The sequence below is a fragment of the Accipiter gentilis genome, chromosome 28, assembly GCF_929443795.1.
Source record: "Accipiter gentilis chromosome 28, bAccGen1.1, whole genome shotgun sequence".
Lineage (NCBI taxonomy): Eukaryota > Metazoa > Chordata > Aves > Accipitriformes > Accipitridae > Astur > Astur gentilis.
Window position 1 is genome coordinate 4,337,999 of NC_064907.1, and position 16,775 is coordinate 4,354,773.

Genomic DNA, 16,775 nt, shown 5'->3' on the forward strand with positions numbered 1-16,775 from the left:
GGTATCAGTGCATCATATGCAGCCTGATTCAGTCCTAAGCCCGAGATGATTCTGGAGGATCCTGGAGAGTGACTGCTGCTCCTGAAGTTCCTCAGCTCCTTTTCTTTTTCAATAAGAGGAGTGCCCAGACAGGGGCTCCGTGTACATGGGAATTCAGACCTGGGGTTCTCCAGGTCTGAGTGTTTCTAGTAAGATAGGTCAAAACATTTGCCTGTCTGATTTTAGCTGCCCTGTGTTTGGACAAGAAATCAAGGGTGCTTTTCCTTAAAAACAGTGATGAGGTCCTAATCATTAAAGAATAACCTTATGAAGAAAGTTTGTCATTGCCGGACTATGGTACAAAGAGTTCTGTACAATTTCAGTACTCTGGAAGCGTTAGAGGGCAGTCAGTATAGCTCTTGTTTGGCCTGAGCTAGCAAAATTATCCCAGTCCTGTGTACTGTCTGCAAAGGTAATTGTTGGATCTGGAGGAAGCAGACGGCAGAAACAAAGAAGAAAAGGAGGAGGGTGTTTCTAAAATTTGGCCTGCTGAGAGAAAAACAGGCTAGCAAGCAGTTGGGTTTCAACAGCACCAGTCAATCGCTAGAGAAAAGAACGGGAGACGACCTTAGATGCATTCTTGTAGAAGAGGGCAAATGAAATCAAGAGAGGAAAGAAGCATTGCTGGGATGAGTTAAATATCCAAAGAGAAATAAGAAAAACTTATGACCCGATTTTAAGAAGGAGGGATGTTTCCTGAGGTTTTTATGTATTAGGTCAGTAACATATCAAGTTGAGTTTGTAAACAGAATGTCAATGGCCATGCTGTTTTCTTGACGGAAACTATGCGTCAGACTTCTTCTTTTACTGGAAAGAAGAATTCAGACCTTCTGTGCATTTGAAGTCTTGGTAGTGTTATTTTGTTAGGTCACCATCCTAGGTGAAATGCGTTACGGCTCTCCTGAAAATCATATGAGCATTTTAAAAGAAATGATGTTAAGTGCAACAGGGAAGTCACCCATCTGTCTGTTTTTGTAGGATTTGTGGAAGAATCAAATGCTGAACGTCTTACCCTTCCTGAGGATGGTAAATGGTTGTTTCAAGCTGCTGAGGCTGCTACTTCTGGGACTGCAAGTGAAGGGTAAGTTTAGGAAATAGATAACACCTTTAGGTTCACACAACATGTGACTGCTGGCTTTCCTGTGTTTGAAAACTATGATTTTTGAGCTGGTATTGGTTCTCTCCTGTGTTCTTAAATACAACAGGTTTCCTGTTCCTTTCTGTCTGTGGACAGAACTAACGTGGCATGAATAGAACTCAAATCGATGAGCTGTCAGTTTGAGCCTTTTTTCTCAAATCATTGCAGACCCCAACGTAGTGGGCTGAGGACTTCGTTCAGCAGGCTGTATGCACCTTTCTACAGTTTGAGGGGGCTACTAAGCAGATACTGTGAAGAGAAGCCCTGCTTTTGTCTGAATGTTATGTTGGTGAAAATTACACCTGAGATTCCTGTAACTTTAGTGGGTTTATTGCGCGGCTTGAATACTTTCTGGCAGTATTTTATACACTTAATTTCTATTTTCTGTGTGTGGTCAATTAGCATCTATTTGTTTCTGGAAAGGGAAGCAGTTTTCTCACCAGGTACTTGAAAAGCTGCAACTGCTTAGTGAGAGACATTAGCGATGAAATAACCCTTAATTTCACGTGGTAACTTACAGTGGCACACACTTTTGTTCAGTTGCTTCTAGACCTCGAGTATGGCAGCTGCACTCTTTCTACAGAAGACAAATAATATATTATTCTTTAATACAACTCTGTTGTTATGTTATTATCCAGTGTGAGATAGCTGGGAAGAATGTTAAGTACTTGATTCGTTGCACAAGATGAGTCGGGAATTGAATGTCGATGTGTTGGTAAAGGAATTTCTAATTTTTCTTAATTTTTTTCTGTTTGGAAACTTGAAGACTTTACAGTGAGAAAGTAATTTGTAAAGCTCTTCAGGGTTTGTCTGAAGCTTTATGATGGATTTCTCTCTTTCTGTTCATGCAGTGAAGCAAACCAGCAGGAGTCCAAAATGTCCTCTTCATCAGCAGAAAAAGCCACACCAGTTGCAACAAACCCACAGCTTTCTGAATCCCTGCAGGCAGAGGGTGAATGTACGTAACAGTATGTGGGAGATGTTATGTGAGTTAAGGTAGCTGAACGCCTCAAGTAAAACGTGCAGTTTGCCATAGCGCTACTGGCGTCTCAGACTGAAGTAGTACTAGCATGTTACTGCTACCTTCCATTAAACCGTAGAGAGAAGAATACCCTCCTCAGAGAAAGTCCTTGTAGAAAATGCATAGCCAATGTTCCTGTTCTGGATAAAGGTACTGAGAACACTGGTAGAATGTAAAATATTAGAAGGAGAGATCAGTGTTTATTTCGGTGTTGTACACCACTACTAATTTGTGTGCTATGGGATCTGCTGCTTGAGTTACTATTTTGAAAGATGATGCATCCCTCACTATTCCGGCTGTGAAGAATAACTAGCTACCAGGTAGATGGTTCTGGTTTCTAGCGTTTGGGGAAAGCCCGATATATGTGGCAGGATGGAGAACCGTATTCTTGGCTCCTGCTCCCTCTGTTACTTCCTGTTGCTTAAACGCATCTCATTTATAGAGCAGTTAAGTTAAAATCATATAAATCTCTTCCAGCCGTGATACGTATCCTTGACAGCGAGGATGTGGTCAGTACTCATGCAGAAAACTGCCTTGAGGGGAAGTGTGTGGATTTACCTGAAGAACGTAACCCAGAAGCAGCTGAAGATGAAGGAAACGTTCCTTTTCCACAGGAAGAAGTAACTGTTTGTAACAATCTTCCTAAAACTGAGGAAATTAATGTAAGTAAACTATTTTCCCATTTTCTACAAAAGAGAAAACACCTTGCAAATTGAGGACAGTCCTGTCTAACTGACAATTAGAAGGCACGCAAAACCATCTCAGTTTCTTTAGCTGGGTAACACAAGTCCAAACCTCGTTGGGTAAGGGCAGATAGGTTTTTCTCCTATGCATTTGCTGTACCTAGAACACAGAATAGAACCTGTCAAGACTTGGGCCTTTGAGAGCTGTAGGAGTGCCAAAACCCGCCTAAATATTCTTTAAAATCACCGTGCCGTCATTTGGTTTGCTAGACTGTAAATGTTTCTTATTTGACTTAAAAAAAGAAATAGTTTTAATGTTAAAGACCAGAAGAAAAGCTGGGGAGCGCAGCGTTTCAATACCGGAGGCCGTTTACCAAATGACAAAATTGTTGTGGGAACCAAACTCATTTTCAGAATGATTTGGGTGCTTAGGTCCTTTGCTATTTGTTCCTTATTAACATGAAGAGAATTCCCAGTAATGAGTTAATTTCAGTGTCAAGATATTTCCAGCTACCTAAAACTCTTTGTGTGTGTGTGTGAAAATGTGGGGGTTTTAACATCTCAACTTTGTAAAATATGAATTTTAAAAGGTTGTTCACAAGGGCTGAAAATCAGAGCCAGAGATTCCTCAGTTGTCGCAGGTTGTCCCCATTGTTCTCACTTCTGCTGGGGCCGAGGAGTGATTTGGATTCATTGTGGATGTCCTCTAAGTAGCATATAGAGTATGCTGTCGATTTCCTGTAGGGTTGTACTCACAGGAATTAGTAATAGTTAGAGTGAAATACAAACCGAAAGGTAGGTGTAGCACAACTAGATTGGTCTCAAGCAACAGAAGATGCTTTTCGGTGTCCCAGATTTCAGATGAAGTTGAATAGGCAGTCGCTTGCGTAGCTCGTCTCGGCTTTGGGGTTTAGGACAATGCTCTAGAGAAGATGATTATAGACTTGGGAATACATAAATCACGCACTTATGGGAGTAAATGGAAAATTTGTGATGGGAAGAAGGGAGCCGGTATGTGAGACGGTCACAAAGCTGCTGCAGCCATTCCTGTAGCAGTAGAGTGAAGGTTTTCCTGTTTTCGTTATGACTGGTTCTTACTGAGCTATACGTAAAGGTGTCTTTTTCGCTTGTCTACCTTCACTGAATTTAGGACAAACTACTTCCTACTGTCTTGGTCGTAGATTTATAAGCATAAAAGGAAAGTTTATGCAGACTGAGAGGGTTGTCAAACATTGAAATGTGCTGCCCAGGGAAGTGGTTGAGTCACCATCCCTGGAGATATTCAAAAAGCGAGTGGACGGGGTACTTCAGGACGTGGTTTAGTGGGCGTGGTTAATGGTTGGACTCGATGATCTTGAAGGTCCTTTCCAACCTAAATGATTCTACGATTCTACGATTCTATGACTAGTGTTTCTCGAATTTAGCTTTGAAGCGTGGCACGTTGCTAGATGCGTGTTGCGCAACTACATGCACTTGTTCTCAAATTTGCGCTAATACCTCGCTTGCGGTCTGTGCTCCCTGCCGTGCTGTTAATGGCCGGTGGGAACCGGGCTGGAGTTACCCTGTTGTACTTCGTAACGCCGGCTTATGACAGGGTAGAATTGCTGGTGGTCGTGAAACTAGTCTGGTATTTGTACTCGGTATTGCCGTCACCTTCGTACTTCGGGAGCCATCCATCGGAAACTATTAGTAATTACAGCTTTTAGCTTTTTTCCTCGGCGAGCCCGCCTATGGGGGCCATCTCCGTACTTGGGGTGCCATCGCCTGGAGACTGTTAATGATTACACTGTTTACCTTTTCTCCTTGGGGAGCCAGCCTAGGGAGGAGAAATCTGCCCGCATCTTCCCCTTCTCTGCCAGGCTAATTACAATAGTGTTTGAGGACTTTGAAAATTTGCATATCCTTGGGCTGCTGAAACCAGCATGGTCCTATGCGAGGTCTCCTGCATGTCGTGCGGGTCTTGTTTAGGGTTGAACAACTGTTTAAGAATACGATAAAAGATGATGCGTTAGCAACTTTTGACAAGGCAGGAGGCAAGAAAATAAGCAGATTCTATGGAGGCTCCCGCTGAGTGGCTTCTTCCTTCTGCCCTCTTCGGCTAGCACTGTAACTTAGAGGGTTGGGCAAAGGTCTTCACGCGTTGATTAAATTATCTTGGCCATCTGAGTCACTTGAAATACATAACAGAGACTACTTTTGTTCTCAACATAAAAGCTTGAGTGTCTCATGTGGCTCTAGCAGGAGAGAATAATTGCTCAGTATGGGGAGCTACAAAGGCTGAGAGGGAGGTACTTAGAATCTATGTGTTGTCTCCTGCAATCCAAGTGATTCCTTAAAGTGCGGTGTTGAGTTGTGCGATGTGATACCTGGCCAGTTTGACTACAAGTGTTGCGGTGACAACTATGATGACCGAAACTTTAAGCTTGGGGGACATCGTTGTACTTTGCCCCGTTCGTTAGATGCAGAGTCGGTCACTCTGTGTGGATTTGTAGTCAGTCCGGAAAGTACTGCAATGTGATGATTGCTGCCAGCTGGGTATACAGCTTGTATTGTAAAACTGCTCACTTTGTTCACGGGGGGTGGCAAATCGTTAGTCAGGAACAGAAGTATCAGAAATGGAGCATGTGATTGCATACACGGAATACTCTTGTTCTCTGTCCCTTAGACGCATAAACTTTTATCTGTAGTAGAGAGTACCTTGTATGTTTCTAACTTTACATTTGGTGGCGATCTGAAAGGAAAAGCAGCATTTCACTGTCCTTAGCTTCATCTAGCTCAGCCTGAAGTTAGTCTGTTTGGTAACTGATAATGCATTAAGAGACATTTTTTACCTTTAGGTTATTGAAGATGGTGCGGTTAAGGCACAAACCTCAGAAGCAGCACCTGAAACATCACCATATAGTGAACTACATCACTCAGGCAATCTTCAGTACAGATATGATACTACAGAGGAACAGTTTGCATGTCATTTGCCTGATAACGGAGATGGTGAATGTGATGCAGCTGAGGGAGATGGAGAGCTTTTTCTATCCCAGAGTAATTTTACTTTAGTCTTGGAAGGAGAAGAAGGTGAAGCAGAGATGGGAGACCCTACATTAGTAGATGCTTCTAAAGCAGCTGGCACAACAACAGAGGAAAAACCTGTCAACAGTTTAGGAAATACTGAAACCCAAGAACATGTTACCAACTCGGTGTCCACTGTAACTAGTGATCAGGCATCTCAAAATATTGCAGAGTCGCTCCCATATGTGCCTGAACCCATTAAGGCAGCTATTGCTGAGAACTTACTGGATGCAATCAAAGACACAAGAAGTAAAGAATTTACATCTGAAGTTGTAGAACAATCTATTCATGAAACCATAGGTAAAAAGGTAACTGGATTCCAGAAGGCAAAAGCTCCCTTAAGAACTGTGCCAGAAGGAATGGAAGACGAAACCAGCGTACGTCAAGTAGAGCACGGCATCGCTCCTAGAACACGTGCAAGGGGACAGCTGAGTAGAAGTCTAAGTACTCCATCGGCAGGCACTCAGCAGCTACTGAAGACAGGCAAACCAGGTCTGTTTGCACTGTCTCCTAGGAGAAGTACCAGGCGAACAAAAGAAGCACCTGAGACTTCTAGTCTTCAAACAGAAGAAAATGCTCAAGAGGAGCAAATGCTTGTGATACCTGTTACTCCTAGGAGAGGCAGGAAGCCTAAACCAAGTACTGCAGAAAAAGTAGAAAGCAGTCTTTCTGATGGACAAACATTGTCCCTCCCTACACAGTCCGTAGCCGCTACTCCAAGAAGAAGATTAAGGAGAGCGAAGGAAGCTGCAGCTGAACTCTTGGGAGAGGCTAATGAGGAAACTTCTGTTGCTGAAGGTAGCATTATCGCTTCTGCTACTTCCCAAAGGACTAGAGGAGGGAAAAGTTCAGCAGGAGGTCAAGACACTGGCCAGACTGACACTGGTCATAAGATAAAAACGTCAGTCAGTCCCAGCAGAAGTACAAGAAAACTGAAAAGCGTTAATTTACAATTTATGCAAAATATTGTCAAGGATCAAGAGGTGCAGCCTAGTGCGCAACACCTTTTACCGGTGCCAGCTAAAAGAGGCAGAAGAAGAAAGATGAGTTCATCAGAAGTTTCAGAAAATTCTGACCTTGATCTGTCTAAATCATCGCTTCCTCAAACAGAATTCAAACTTCCCGTCACTCCAAGAAGAAGTGCTAGGAAGGGGGCACAAAATCTCCTGGCAGACACAGAATCTCCCTCTGCTCAGGAAGACATGTGTGCAGGTGGGAAAGTGGGAATCCTTGATACTCCTAAGAGAAGAATAAGAGGAGTCCCACATGCTAAACTAGAAAAAACGGATGCTCCTGAGCAAAGAGCTGCCCAGCCAAACGAGGAATCAAGCACACCCAGGACTACAGTAGGAAAAGGGCGTCGGGGCAGAAAGAGACAGTCAGTATTGGAGGAGAGCACAGGGGAGGAGGCCTTCCCCCAAGGACCTGCTGGCAGTCCTTTGATGCTAGAAGAGAGAAACCCATCAGGACATGCTGAAACATCAAGAACTTTAACAGATCGTATTACAAGAGCCAGATCCCGTAAAACTTCTATGCATCAGAAACTGTCTCTTGAGGAAAATGAGTCCTTCCTTTTCTCTCCTCCTCTCACAAAGCTGACAAAGAAATTTAAAGGTGGGTGCACTATGTTTATATGCAAAATAGGGCATACTGCTGTTTTGTAAACCACATAAAATGTCTTGTGAGGATGGCTTTAAGTATTATAAGAATATAACCATAGGAAATAAAAAATTGGGAAAGAGGCATTTCATCTTTTTTCTGAACTCTGTATGACTGCCTGGCTAGTTGTGGTGGAGACAGGAGAGGAGGCTGATTTGAGTACACTGAAATGAAATTTAAGCTTAATTTTTTGTCCTGAGCTGAATGTCTATCTGTTTTGAAAACTGGAAGATATATCTTAATCTGTGGTTGTCATCGCTTTCCCCCAGTGGAGAAATAAAGGAGATATGCTTTCAAATTCTGTTAATGTTTTAACTTAACATGAGCTGCAACTTGCAATAAACTATACAGCTGTTTAGCTATATGATTGTTTTTCATGGGCATATACTTTGTTAGTGAAGGTACTGCTCATGGGGTTCTTTGTATTGGAGTACATGATAAAAAAATATTTTTTGAGATGTGTAAGGACTGTCGATGCCTCTTGAGCATAAGTGCAGGTAAAATCGCTACACTGGCTTATTTTTGTTTCACTATTTACTGTAAAAGAATGGATCTCAAGAGGCAGTTACTAGGCGAAGAATACCAGCACATTTTTTATAAACTGAATTGGACCTTTTATTTCAGGAATCTATTGTGCTTTCGATTATTAGCTGTAATTTAATGTCACTGTTGTTTCGGTATAATGTACATGCATTGTAAGAATGCGTTGTCATTTTAGCTGGAAAAGCAGACCATCCTGTGCAGCTTAAGGATATAGACCCGGACTTGTCTTCTCAATTTGTCTTTTCACCCCCTCTGTTGAGGTCAAGGAGAAAAAATGAATCTAGTATTTCCCAAATTGTGAAAGAACCAGTGAGTAAAAATTCTAGTTGTTTTACGTTCTTGTTTTTTGCTCTGTACTGCTTTTTCAACTCATACTTTGCGATCCCTTGCCTTTTTCCTGGAAAGTATATCTAAAAAGAGAGCTTTAAATTAATCAGCTAAACAATTTATTTTTTTTCTTCATGAAAACTAGCTACAGAAATCAATTCTGAATCTATGTAAGTCAAGGATTAATAAGTACTGCTTTGTCTTTAACAAAAGCCACAGTGGCTTTCTTTAAACATACTTCTTGTGTTATCTGTTAATATCTGCATGGACCATTGAGGATGGTACAGTTATTTGAGATGGCAGGTTTTTGCGGGGAGAAACTAATGCTTTTGGAAATAACTTTGGCGTGACTACTTCATGAAAGAAACATTCATTTGTATTCTGTAGAAGTGTAAGAACTTGTGCATGATTAATGTTTTTGTTGCCTTAACACAGGAGCTTCCAACTAAAGAGGAAGAGGATACCAAATCCATACAGTCTGTGGGAAAGCAAAAGTTGAAGAGAGGTAGAGCTGCAAAATCGAAAATGAAAAAACCAAGCAAGTACGAAATTTTTTTTCAACATGTACTTGCATTCCTTTATTGTGGTAGTGATTCTGCTGTTAGCCACCTAACTTCCTCTTCCTTTCTTGGCTGTGCAGTTCTGCTCTAACTTTGAGTATGTCAAGCTTGCTGGTCTAATAGGCACCTTTTTCCCCACTTAACGATATAGTTTTCTAATGGAAGCAGAAGAGAAAGGGAATGGAAAAGGGCAAGTGGATACTAATCTTTGCAATGATGGCATGCTCTTACGCTATCTTATTCCACCTTATGAAGCCACACTCTTATGGTCTTTCGTTCCCCATACAAGGCAGGAGAGAGTCAGACAATGAGTAGAGAGAACTTCTTGTCTCTGGGCGTGTTCTCTGGTTCCTTCTGGAAAACTGAGGGCATTTGCCTCTTAAAAGCTGGGGTGGGGCTTCTAAAAGCTTGTATGAATAGTGACTGAGAATGCTTGGGACAGTTGGTAAGGAATGAAAGCAAACGGATGCTTATTTATGTACTTTTTCTGCCTTGATCCTGTCTACAAAGAAGCCCATAAATAATCCTTTGGCATGGATTTTGTAATTACGTGGAGTTTTTTTCCTCTACTAAATACTGTTGGTAATAAAAAATCAATTTGATACTTCTCTTTCTTATCAGAACCACAAGAAAAGAAGGTTCTTGGTCACCTCCACCAGTGGAAATAAAATTCATCTCTCCTTTTGGAAGTCCAGTAGATGGAACAAAAAGCAAGCAGCAAGAAACCGCAGATGCGGCAGAGAAGATGCTACGAAAGAACAAAAAAAGACTGTCTAATTTTCCAAAGCCAGTTGGGCGCCGGAAGATGCTGTAACTGTTTTTTAAGTTTATACTGTACACCACTGTTTGTAAAGTCATCAAAATCGTGGGGGTTAGTAAAAAGAAAAAAAATCACCTAATTTGGAAGAGATAATTTATATAAATTATTGTAAAATTTCATAAACAAATGGTCTTCAGTAAGTAACTCCATATGGAGTGTGATTTCTTCAGTCAATGCAGTTTTCTATTTTATATTAAGACTTCATACATTTATATAATATGTAAATACAGCTTATTTTAGGAATGTTAAATAAAAATGTATACTTCACAATATGCTTACTGTCTGATAGCTTTTTGAGGGAATAGTGGGTTGAATGGCCTGTATTGCTCAGAAATTTTAATGTTGGTTTGCAAGAGTTGCAGATGCTCAAAAGTGAGGCCAAAAGCTTCGCTTAGAATTCCTATAACAAGTAAACATTTAAAACATACTAGTTTAAATTTTATATATGATGTTTGACCTTCTGGTACAAATAATTGGGCTCACAATACAAACTGGTAATTCTTTACGTTCACAGTTAAGTTGTACTGTGTTGAAGTCAGAATGTAAACAGTTGTATTTTAAGCTGTGCAATATTTTTTGTATTTGTCTTAAACTTTGGGAAAGCTGCTCTTTAGTTCGTAAAACTAGATTGCACCTCAACTAGATGCATCACTATTTTTTACAGTTTGTCGTCAGCAAAAAATTAACTCTATAGGTGTGATGCTTACAATAGCATATCAAATTTAAAGGAATATCACCCATATAGTTTGAAATTTGAGCCAAAACTATTTTTCATAAGGTTAATAGGAATGCTACTATAATTGAAATAATTATTGTCTGTAAACATATTTTGCAGTATTTGAACCTTGCATATCACAGCACTGAAAACCTGACGGTAAAGCTAACATAATAGTCTGAAAAAGGTACCAAAATGTACAGAAATCTTACAAACCGTAATTTTTTTAAAATTATTACATTAATAATCTTGGGTTATGGACTAAATGTCCCTATAAAGCTTCAATTTTTAAAAATAAATTAAAAAACCCTATTCTTTTAAAAGCAGACATGGAAGTACTATTTTGATGTGCAGTCTTTTAGACAATGGATTATTTTTCTGTATGTTAATTTATATATGGTTGCAACTTTTAAGATTACAGAATGGTTGAACCTGACATTAAACTTTTCAGTTAGTAAAAACTACTACAGTTACTCTCAGAAATAATTTATTACTTAACTGATACCTTGTGCATCATGACTGAATATATTAGTAACAAACTAAACATATAAAAGAGTTTCTTCTGGGGCCATGATTTTTCTAACTCAAAACAGGTCGTTCTAGAGAAGCAGTTGCATGCACTTGGATATTTTTCTCCTTGAGAGTATTCATGTCTGAATGAAAGCTTAAAAAAAATGCCAAATGCTGACAGTGTGAAAGTGGCAGTTTCAGTGAGACCTTTCAGTCAGGTTAGTAATCATTAACTCTGAATATTTTGTACTTGAACTACAATATAAATATGGTTAAGGGGGGGAAGTTCTAGCAATATTTTTTTAAATTCATATTGTACAGAAATGCAGTGAATAGCTCAGAAAATTGAGCAAAAGATCAAACTTTCAAAACTGGAATAGAAAATGGATGTCAGATCTGAATATATGTTTTGTGTAGTGCACAAGTGTATTTATAAAATGCTCCGATTCCTGATGAAATAGAATTGACTGATGAAATACTAGTGAAGATTGCTTAATAGGGTTTTAACATGTTTCTGTCATTTAAACTTGCATTATATTTTTTTAGTGTGACAATCAATTAGAACAAATGAACACATGATATTAACTAATTTTAGTAATAATTTGTAGTAATCTTTAGCCTCTTTATTTTATAACCAGCTCAGCTGAATTATCCTCATTTGGCAGTGCTTTGGAGGAAAAAAGAAAGCAATAGTAATAACAAGAAAATTGGCATGAGATTTAATAACTTCCTAAAAGTTTGTAATCGTCTAGTAATTTTTTACTTTAAGGGAGTTTTAGTCCAATTATGTGTAAAAATGTTTTCCTCCTTTTTTTTCAATTACTTAGATTCAATGCACGGTTCTTGGGGGCTAACCAGTTTCCCCAGGGAGCAGTTTAAAAAGAATAGGAGCATAATGTGTAATAAGAAATGGGATTTCAGAGAATTGAAGGACACAGAAAGAAAGGAAGGCAAAATAAGGTACTGGGAATTTTTATTTAGAGCCTGAGAAAAGGAAAAGAAACTAGCTAACAACGTCAAGATGGCAACTCAAGGATGGGTTTATAATGAAGTGGAGAAAATAGATTTTACTTGGGTGTTTTTTGTGTAGGCTTGCTCTAAGTATGTGAAGGATAGAGTGGAAAAGATCATTTCAACAAGGATGAGGAAGAGCCAGTGCATGGGCAGTTAGTTCTTAACAGGATGAATTGGGAAGGAGACTGCCTTTTAAAAGATTAAAATGGCATGGAGGTGAGGGGCGGAGCAGGCTAGGAGTCTTAACAGAGAATTGCAGGTGTTTGCACATGTATTCATGGTGCCAGAGAAGGGCATGAGGGGCCCGTGAAAGAAAGAGGTGTGATGGATCATTGTAGTGGATGCATGCAGAAGGCTATAGGGGCACAGAGCAGCAATTCCCTTGTGAGCGAGATGAGAATTGCCCAGGAGCTACTCGGTACAGTTCATCACTAAATAGAGCAATTCTGAAGTTTTTCTGTAAGGAAGTTAATTGCTTGAGAGGTGTGTGGTTTTCTCCCCCTAAAGAAAAGCTAGAATTTCTCATGAGTGTTTTGATGCATCTGCTTTGATCCAATGTCAGATGGCTAAAAGCTGAAGCTAAAACGTGCATCTGTATCTTTGGGGTTGTAACCCCAGAGAAAATTCTGCTGGAAGGTCGACTGCCTTGGGACAGCAGACTTTCTCAGCTTTCACAAAGAGTAAACATAAGTGTAATGGCAGATTTATTTCCAGGAAACACATAGTAGGAGGTGTTAGTGAAGGGAGAATGAATATTAGTAAGATTAAGGGCTGTTTCAGTAGGGAATTTGTCAAGAAATGTTTTGGTAGAAATGCTTCTCTGAGTTAACTCGGAGAGTTATCACAAATAAGCCTTTCTTTTTCTTCAAATGTTTAGAAGGCAGGGCTGATGAAAGTATTAATTCCAGGTTATAACATGAAGGAAAATGAAAGCAAATCTATTTTATTTTCGATAGACACTTGGTGCTAAAAGCATTAACTGATTCATGTTGCCTTAGTTTATTTGCCTTAGTATTTGTGTATGCCCAGTGTTCAATTAAAGGTGCAGATAAATAATTTAATCCCCCATCAGAACATTCCCTCATGAAAGACTTCCCTCAGGGTTGTCAGCACAATAAATGTATTTGCTGGAAATTCATCGGTTCCCATGTAACTAATCAGAAATAGCCTAGGTGTTGATTTCTGGTGGGGAAAAAAACAAGCTACAGGCAGAAACCGGCCCATAGTTTCTTGTGAGTTGTTAGGCAATGCTTGTAACCTATTAGTCTAGGCCAATCTGAAAATACGAAGAGAGAATAGGATTTCAAGTAATAAGACAGCATTTGTTTCCTATTCTCTTTTACTTTTGCCTTCTATGCAAAACTTCCAGGTTTCCATTCCAGGAATGCTTTTTTTCACCAAAGCAGTCAAGATCATGAGTCTCTTTGATAAGCCTGGAGATAAATGTACCGCGGTTCCTTTTGAATTAAAGCTGTTCCTAAAATGCAATGCATTTTCCAATGCACTGTGCTGTGTGGATGACCAATCTGTGAGGCAGAGGGAAAAATGCAAGTTACGGTCACTGATGTGGCTTGTTCGTTCAGGTCACTCACTCCTTGGCTGTGACTCTGACCTGGCAAGGTCCAAGAGCAGGCTTATCCCACAGCAGTCATTGGTGTGGTGCGCGTTGCTGTTGAACTTGGTTTCAATCCAGCCTAAATCGTGAATTCTTAGTGAATGACTGATTGCTTGTATTTTGGTACTACGACTGCAACTTCAATACACAGAGAGAGAAAGGTGAGGAGGTAGGTGTGCGATTTCTATGAGCACCAACAGCACAAACATATGTAGAATCCTTCTGGAAGCAGGACGTTGGGAACAGTCTTGAAGAGGGGAAGTTTAGTTCTAAGTTAACTGCAGTACGCACATTGTCCCATAGCTTTCTGAAATACACTCGTGTTTATTGCAGGGAACAAAGTAAGTTAACATTGGACTTCTCAATATACTTAAGCCCTTAGAGATGCAATTTGTAGCTTAACCGTCTCATTATTTAAGTGCTCAATGGCTCTGTGGAGTTTGACTTGCATGCCCACAAGCAAGAATGTGTATGTTTCTTAATCCATTTAAGGGAATGACAACGTAAGTGATGCCAGTTAAGCGATCTCAGTCTCTGTCAAATTCAGTGATGGCTTTTTGTAGGAATTCTACTTGTCTTAAACGGTCTTTCCATTCACTGCCATCAGACTCTTCTCATGTAAGGACGTAACTGACCAACCTTCTTGGTGCTGATCTCTTTGGCTTTGCCTACCTGAACAGAATAGTTGTGATCTCAATCTTCAATACAGCTGTGATACTACAGAGCAACAGTTGCATGGGATTTGCCTGGTAATAGAGATGGTGAATGTGATGCAGCTGTGGGAGATGAAGAGATTTTTCTATCTCAAAAGAGTAATTTTCAGAACTTTAGGAGGAAAATTTCTTATGTAAAGTACTTCAGTAAGGGTCACCAATATTAGCTTTACTCATTACAGTTTTCATTTGTCTTACCTAGTTAATGACATAATGCAAGTAATCAACCAAAAGGAAAATACTATTAAGAGCCCTATTCCGTTTTCCTCCAAGTTTCAAAATAAAGAACAATGTAGACTGTGAAAACTGAGATGGACTTAACAGGTTTTGGTAGACCTTAGCTACAACAAAAAAAAACCCCAACAACCACCACCACCAAACACCCCACCCAGTAAAACCCTGAACCACCACCAGCTTGTAGGGCCACTCAGGCCTCCCAGCCCTGGCACCGCTGGCCACCATGGGGAGAAGAACTGCCGTGTTGCTGATGACGGTCTCATTGACAAACCCTACTCCTTATGCTTTCTCTTCTATTTTAGTGCAAGTCACTACAGGCAAGCTAGTAAGAATGAAAGTCAACATACCTTATGACAACAGTACAGAGTCACCTGGTCTCTATAATAACCCAGGGGGGAAAAAGAGACAAAACCGTTCCTTAAGCTCTGAGAAACAACAACTACTCTTTTATTTCACTATGGGCACTAGGGCTTTGAAAGCAAGAACACCACAAAGCAATAGCGCCCCTCCCAAACAGGCATGAGGAGTAACTAGTTGTTTCATCTGCTAAGGCACTTGTTATCCAGGGCCTGCCTGCTTTTAATAGTTGCAGACTGGGGCCAAGCAAGAAGGCTGTGGCTGATTGTGAAGCAGATGCCATAGTGGTTCTCTTAAGTAGTAGCTTAAAACTTAGCTAGAAGAGATCAAAGAAAATTCTAGAACTAGTACCCAATAAGTCACTGATTTAATATGCTTGGGAACTAAAACTCAAGCCCCTTCATGGGCTTGCTCGCTATAGCAAATAGTACTGTAACTTTTAACTCCATTTTTCTTCTGTTTCTGCTGTAAACAATAGCACACTGAAACCATTTTATGATTAGGCTTTTACAGCCAAATGAGTTTTATTGGAGTTAGACCCAGGAAAGGGGTTAGTTCATACAGTTATGTTTTGACTTCAGAGTTCAGGCTTGCTAATAACAGAGAACTCAACACCACGTTTGTTGAGGCGATCGATCAGTTTTGTTTTGGAGAAAGCAGCTCCTGGAGAATATACACCACCCCTGTTAATGAAAATCAAAAGAGAAAAACAGTAGTGGTACAGTGAGTGAGTGAGACCTTTTATTTATTTTTAAGTCAAGGATGTATTTCACTGCCTGAGAAAGAAAAAGCCACTCTCTCCCACAGGAGAGCATGTGCAGAATTTAGCAAGCTGGTTATATTCATAGGTTCGTTTCTGCAGCCAGCAAACTCAAGAGAAACCATTCCATTAACTGGAAATGCAGACACTGATGCAACAGATGCAGCAAAAGCATTTCTATGTATGACTACATCTTTTCAAACTGAAAGGCAGATGAAGAGTAAATGGCTGTGAATCAGTATCTGAAGGTTTCACGTATTATTTTTATAATGACCTTACAATTATTACATATATTACACGTTATTACATAGGTGTATTACGATTACACGCATAGAAGTATACTGAAATGCGGTGGACTGACCTTGGCTGAATGCCAGGTGCCCACCAAGCAGCTCTGTCACTTCCCTCCTCAGTAGGACAGGGAGAGGAGAAAATCATATGGAAAAAAACCCCTCATAGGTCAAGATCAAGGTGGTTTAATAAAGCAAAAGCAAAGTGTGTGAAGTTATCTCCCTTGCACAGCCATTTGGGTGAGGCAAGACAAAAATCCACAGGGTTATGAGATCTGTAGTTTCCAAGAGAAACATACACATATAGTAGTTTTAGGGGAGATCAAGCTGTTCTGCATGGGAAAGTACTTACCGTTTAGGCAGACAAGCTGCATCCTCCAGAAGAGATACAGCTGCTTGAACCATTGCAATTGGTATAGCAACATAGCTAGGCTCTGACAAACAAACAAACAAACAAAAAAAACAAAACAAAAAACCCCAAACAAACAATGTACAGCGTGTTGAAATGTAGAATGTAATCTCGCTCTTACCCACAGCGTGCTGAAGAATAATCTCTTTGGCAACAAAACAGCCTTCCCCATTTAAGAACAGCTTTTTTACCTTGTAACCATCCCAAGTAGCTGGTGAAGTCCTTAAGATCTAATCTGGACAAATACTGCTTCAACTACAGGCCTATAACCACACAACAAGCATGAGCGATCACCTCACAGG

The 16,775-nt window shown here is 40.1% G+C and overlaps 1 protein-coding gene and 1 long non-coding RNA gene across 4 annotated transcripts in view; one reads left to right on the forward strand and one right to left on the reverse strand.

Moving 5' to 3' along the window:
• The window catches only part of LOC126051510 (protein ELYS-like), a 47,796-nt gene extending 37,673 nt beyond the window's left edge, over positions 1-10,123 (forward strand). For 2 of the 3 annotated variants that reach the window (XM_049830824.1, XM_049830823.1), the window contains exons 30-36: positions 1,018-1,120; positions 2,029-2,135; positions 2,676-2,860; positions 5,719-7,558; positions 8,322-8,455; positions 8,909-9,015; positions 9,655-10,123. In XM_049830824.1, the coding sequence (XP_049686781.1) occupies positions 1,018-1,120; positions 2,029-2,135; positions 2,676-2,860; positions 5,719-7,558; positions 8,322-8,455; positions 8,909-9,015; positions 9,655-9,847 (2,669 nt within the window). In that variant the 3' untranslated portion in view covers positions 9,848-10,123. Of the gene's footprint in view, positions 1-1,017; positions 1,121-2,028; positions 2,136-2,675; positions 2,861-5,718; positions 7,559-8,321; positions 8,456-8,908; positions 9,016-9,654 lie in introns of those variants that run through there. The other variant, XM_049830825.1, reaches the window with a different exon arrangement.
• A 5,382-nt stretch (positions 10,124-15,505) lies between these two features.
• LOC126051531 (uncharacterized) lies at positions 15,506-16,479 on the reverse strand. Its single transcript, XR_007509834.1, has 2 exons — positions 16,417-16,479; positions 15,506-15,697 (listed from the first exon to the last, which is right to left on the reverse strand). It is a non-coding gene; the product is annotated as an uncharacterized LOC126051531 (long non-coding RNA).
• Positions 16,480-16,775: the final 296 nt, after the last annotated feature.